At 62.7% G+C, this 4,865-nt stretch overlaps 1 protein-coding gene across 1 annotated transcript; it reads right to left on the bottom strand.

The window, feature by feature from the left end:
* Positions 1-365: 365 nt before the first annotated feature.
* LOC140597541 (uncharacterized protein CXorf49 homolog) lies at positions 366-4,638 on the bottom strand. The gene is made up of 6 exons (XM_072746421.1): positions 3,108-4,638; positions 2,297-2,453; positions 1,688-1,764; positions 1,364-1,409; positions 659-700; positions 366-551 (listed from the first exon to the last, which is right to left on the bottom strand). Exons 1-5 carry the CDS (start codon positions 4,365-4,367, stop codon positions 660-662), a joined length of 1,581 nt encoding a protein of 526 aa, XP_072602522.1. The 5' UTR covers positions 4,368-4,638; the 3' UTR covers positions 366-551; position 659.
* Between the last annotated feature and the right edge of the window lie 227 nt (positions 4,639-4,865).

Below are 4,865 nucleotides of genomic sequence, written 5' to 3'. Positions count from 1 at the left end.
GGAAGAGGGACAGGAGCTCTGGAAGGGGTCCCCGGTTCCTGCTGAAGGCGGAAGGGGTGGTGAATGGGCACCCAGAGACCCCAAAAGAGGGGGAGATTAGGGGAGAACCTGAAGGGGGCCCACGGGGGGTGGGGAAGGGGCACCGCATATGCTCAAGTGGCCAGGCAGAGCCCACGCAGAACCCAGACGTGGGGCACGAGGGGGACGTGACCGCAGGGCTCCTAGCAGAGGCAGGCCCAAGCTCCCCACAAGAAGGCCTACCACAGGATACCAGAGGTCCTGTTCTGGAAAAGGCTGGGAAATGGAGCTGCTCCCTGCCCTGCCTCCTCCCCCTCCACCACCACCAACAGAGAAGGCAGACCACAGACCTGAGAGGTACTTTAATTTGAAACTGCTGTGAACTGGGGTGGGGAGGGAGCACAAGAACAGGGAGAGGAAGCCCTGGCTGAGGTGGAACAGGAGGGAACCAGCTTGGCCACAACTTCCTGGCTCCAGAAGTACCAGCTGATCCTCTTGTACGGAGATGGAGATGCGGAGATGCTGGGCCCGACCTGTCAAAGAGAGCAGAGTCAGGGAAGAGCATCGAGCCGGGGCCAGCCCACGGCCCTCCTAAGCGGCTACGACTGTGGGGACGGGGTATGGTGTGTGTAACACTCACTTCAAAGGGTCTGGAACTTGTCAGTCAGGGACTGCATGGCCGCTGAAACAGAGACAGGCGTGAGCAGGCACTCCAGACACGGGGATGTAGAAGCCCGTCCCTCCGTCCCCGTGGGGAACCACCCAGCCCCGCAACTGGAAACCCCCTCCAGCCACTATCCAGAGAGCCCTGGGCCTGATTCACTCACATGGCACACATGGCAGTTTAGCCTGGACACTTGAATTAAATATGGATGTGTTTTCTAAGGGAACAACATGTGCCAGCGTTTCTCAAGCTTTGTTGGGGGCACATCGGAACCATTCAGAACTGGCGAACGAACACACACACACACACACACACACACACACGAACACACACCGGGCCAGCCATACAGAGGAGCAGTTAAAGGGAAAATCAACGAGGCATCCCTAAACGTCCTAAAAGGGGGAGACCTCTGGGACACGTTTTCCCTGGCAAAGCATGTGTGCAGTCAAGGCCGTATTTTCCTGTCTGTGCGCACACCTAGCTAACTATACATGCACAGCGGGCTCCAGGGCCAGGCCTGCTCGGTTCTCCTCCCCACAGGGATGTTGGGCCCCATGCGGCTGCCTGCACCTACAGCCCATCCCGGGTGGGGTGCTGCACTGAGACGCGCGACCCCCCTCCCCGCCCTCCCTGCAGCCTGCCTCTGCCCCAACCCGGGCCCCAGCCAGAGGCTCCTCATACCAAGCTGCTCTTTCAGGTCGTCTATTTCTCTCTGTAGCACGAGACACTAGGCCAGCAGACAGCAGAGAGACAGCAATGATTAGCATCCTCTGGCTTCCTCTCTCTCCGGCCCCTCCCCTTCTCCCACGGGCACTACATCCCCAGGCCCAGTGACCAGACTGGCACAGGCTCCTGAGTGGAAAGGAGGCGCCTTCCCTCTGTGGGGAGCAGAATGGAGGCGAGGTGGGGGGACAGGGGGAAGAGGCACACATGGCAGTTTAGCCTGGACACGGATCCCACCATCTAGTTTGAGCTTGCGTTTCTAGGAGCCAGAAGCAGCAGTACCCGAGGACAGCCCTGTGTTCCAGGTGGTTGCTGCAGCCTTTCCGGTCTTGGGAGGTGGTCAAGCGGCTCCTGGTCACCTGAGAGGGAGAGAACATGAAATCCAGCTTCCAAGGCCCCCAGTGAGGTGGAGAGGGCCTAAGCGGGGTCTAACGTGAGGCAGCACCACCCTCTGCTGGCAACAAGTGGCCTCTGCTCTGCCAGCAGCTCCAACCTTCTCTCTGGGACTGCCCCTCCTGTCCCCTAGGGGTGGCCCATCCTTGAAGGTGGTCCCCAGGGACCGGGGCTCTGGGTTGCACTCTGCCAGAGCTGCAGCCACAGGCAGCCCCCAGGACGCGCAATGTGGCCAAACAGGACTGAACAGAAAAACGGCTCTGTTCTGCTCAAAGCCTATGTCCTGAGCTGCTGTTTGGGGGCAGTGCCACGAATCACCCCTGCTGCACAAACCGCACGCAGGGGACGATGTGGCTGAAGGCCGGTCCTTTGGGAGAAGCTGCCTGGCTAGGTGGGGAGGCAGGCAACAAAGCTGACAGGCCCCCAGCAGAGCCAGAGCCAGAAGTTTCCCTCCTCATCTCCTCTCCCCTGGACTCCTGTGAAACCCACAGGACTCACTGGAGGGTGCACGCCCTCTGGGCATGACGTCTCCCTGGCTCAGGGCTGAGGGCGCGGAGCTTCCTGGAACTTCGGGGGCTCTGGTGTTGAGGTCGCCACTGCTGCATTCTCCACGATGCATGCCCGAACAACATGGTCCTGGCCTGTGTGTTGGAAGCTAAAGGAAACATTTCTCACTGATCTGACTTGGGACGTGGGGTGTGCGTGTGCGTGTGTCTGTGAGCGTGGGTAGGTGGGCACAGGTGCACATCTGCACACGTGCGTGTACGGGTGGTGTGAGACAGGGAATAGGGAAGGGAATTGAGAGGCCGATGTGGCTGGTGATTTCTCCCTCAGTCAGCCCCGGGCCAGGAGGCAGAGCTGAGCCAGGCAGAAGGAGTAGCGGGCTGACAAAGGCCAGGCTCCCCACAAGCAAGGTTTGGGGACCAGCTAGAAAACAGGAAGCAGGAAGCTGATGAGTCTAAAGGCTGAAGGTTTGTGCTCCAGACTTTGAAGGGGTTCCTGGCTTCAAATCAGCTACCAGCCCTCCCATCCATCCCAGCCCCTCTCTGACGGGAGGAGGCAGGAAACGTGCCAAGGGTCCAGAACGGTGACGGGTACACACGGAGTGCTACCTTAGTTTACTGTCTGCCCCCGTGAAAACGACCCACGACCCGATCTGGCATCCGAACGATCCCAATGACCCAGGGGCACCCATGGCAACCCCTGAGGGACGGACAGGGTTTGTGGGTAAAGAAGTACGAGGCAGGGGAGGAGGAGGGGAAGGGGAAGGGGAAGGGTGCACAGAAGAGGAGGAGCATGGCCTACTCACTTGGCCCTTGGGCACTGTGTCTCTGTTTGAGTCACTGCCTTCTCCTGTCACCACCACTGGCTCCGACTCCCGTGTCGTCCTGGGCCCAGATTTCTTCCGGGAGCGGCCGGTGTGCTTGGACTGTTTGCTTCCCGATGGAACCAAGGAATACCTCTTGTTCCTCCCAAGCAGCGGAACCCCAGAGATTGGGGGAAAGGTGGCTGGTTCCAGGGGAGCTGCCGAGACTCTCTGCCCCCAGGGAGGAAAGCTTCTCCCTTGGGTAACTTTTGAGGCCCCCCCTAGGGATTTCTTCTCCTGGGCCACCTTCTTCCTAGGGGTGGCCGGGGGCAGGCTGCCAGCAGCAGCAGCGGCCGCCGGGGCGGCTGCGGCTACCGGGTAGCTGGGCCTGTTCCCTCCCTTCCCCCAGACCACACTTTGCATTTTCTTAGAGGAGGAGATGTCCACCTCTCCCACGGCCTGCCTCTCCACAACCGAAGTGAATCCTCGGGGAGCCGAGGACAGGAAAGAACCTGGCACCTGAAGGAAATTCTCCCTGACATGGAAACTCGGTTGTCTGGGTGTGTCCCCGGGATCCTCGGGGCTGTTGGGCTTGGCTTGGCCTCTTTCTTTGGAGTAAAAGCTCACCCTCATCAGCTGTATCTCACCGAACTCATCTGATGACTCGGGGTCGGAAGGCCGCCGGCCCGGGCCTTTGGCGGAGGGCCGCTGGCGATCCACCCTGACGGTGGACCTGCTCTTGGAACCTCTTCTCGGGTTCCCCCGGGGCCGGGCTCCCTCGGGCCCACCGAGGTGGAGCGGGACAGCGGAAGGCGGCTGCGATTCTCCGCGGCTCAGGGCAAGCGCGCCTCGACCACCGGGCCCTGCCTCTAGGCCCGCCCAAACGCCAGACCCTTCAGCGGCGCAGCTCTCTGGGGATGGGTTTCTCCGCACGCCCAGGGCATCCGGGTCGGTCAGCTGCTGCACGATGGCGGCCCCGGACTCGTCAGCAAGGTGGGACGCGTAGTCCAGGGCGTCCCCCTTGTCGTCCGCCGGGGTGCCGGGGCGGCCTTCGCGGCCCCAAAGCACCGGCCCTCCCGCTTCCATCACTTCCCGCTCGGACTCGAAGCCCTCGGGGTCTGGGAACCCGCCCTCACCCTCGCCGCTCTGAGGCGGCCCCGGATCCAGACCTAGTCCTGGTCCCCGCGGGGCTCCGCTGGCCTGCTCCCCGCCCTCCGGGCCGAAACCCGCTCGCCAGACAGACACCTCGTCGGGGGCGCTCATGTTGGTGAGGCCTGGCAGCCAGGGGTTCCGCGGAGACGATCACCCTGGTCCAGGCGCCAACGGCGACAGGCGAGAGGGGAGAGGCGGGAGGCGAGCGGTGTGTGACGCGTGGAGGGAGGCGCGAGGCGTCCTGGCGACTCCGGCGGTTGCCACAGGCGCGGTGCCCAGCCGGGGGAGGGCGACGTGGCGTCGTCGCGGCGCAGCACGAGATGGACTCAAACAACGCGCGGTTGGCGCACCCTTCTGAGGCCCGCGCTGCCGCCTCCTCATTGGTCCGTCCCCAGCCAACCAGCGCGCCCCTTGTTGGCCCGCCCATCGAGGCCCTGACCAATAGGGTCGAAGGCCGTTGGTTCACCCTGGAGGGGCTACGGGTTTCGGGTTTCGGTGTGAGCGAGTCCAGGCGTTGGTCCCGGCTGCTCTGGTCCCGGCTGCTCTGGTCCCGGCTGCTCTGGTCCCGCCTCCCCTGGCCTGGCCTGGAGCCTGCTTTCCAGGTGGAGT

The sequence above is a fragment of the Vulpes vulpes genome, unplaced genomic scaffold (genome assembly GCF_048418805.1).
Source record: "Vulpes vulpes isolate BD-2025 unplaced genomic scaffold, VulVul3 u000000793, whole genome shotgun sequence".
Classification (NCBI taxonomy): domain Eukaryota; kingdom Metazoa; phylum Chordata; class Mammalia; order Carnivora; family Canidae; genus Vulpes; species Vulpes vulpes.
Note: the sequence above shows the minus strand (reverse complement) of the source record. Positions and strands in the feature narration are given on the sequence as shown.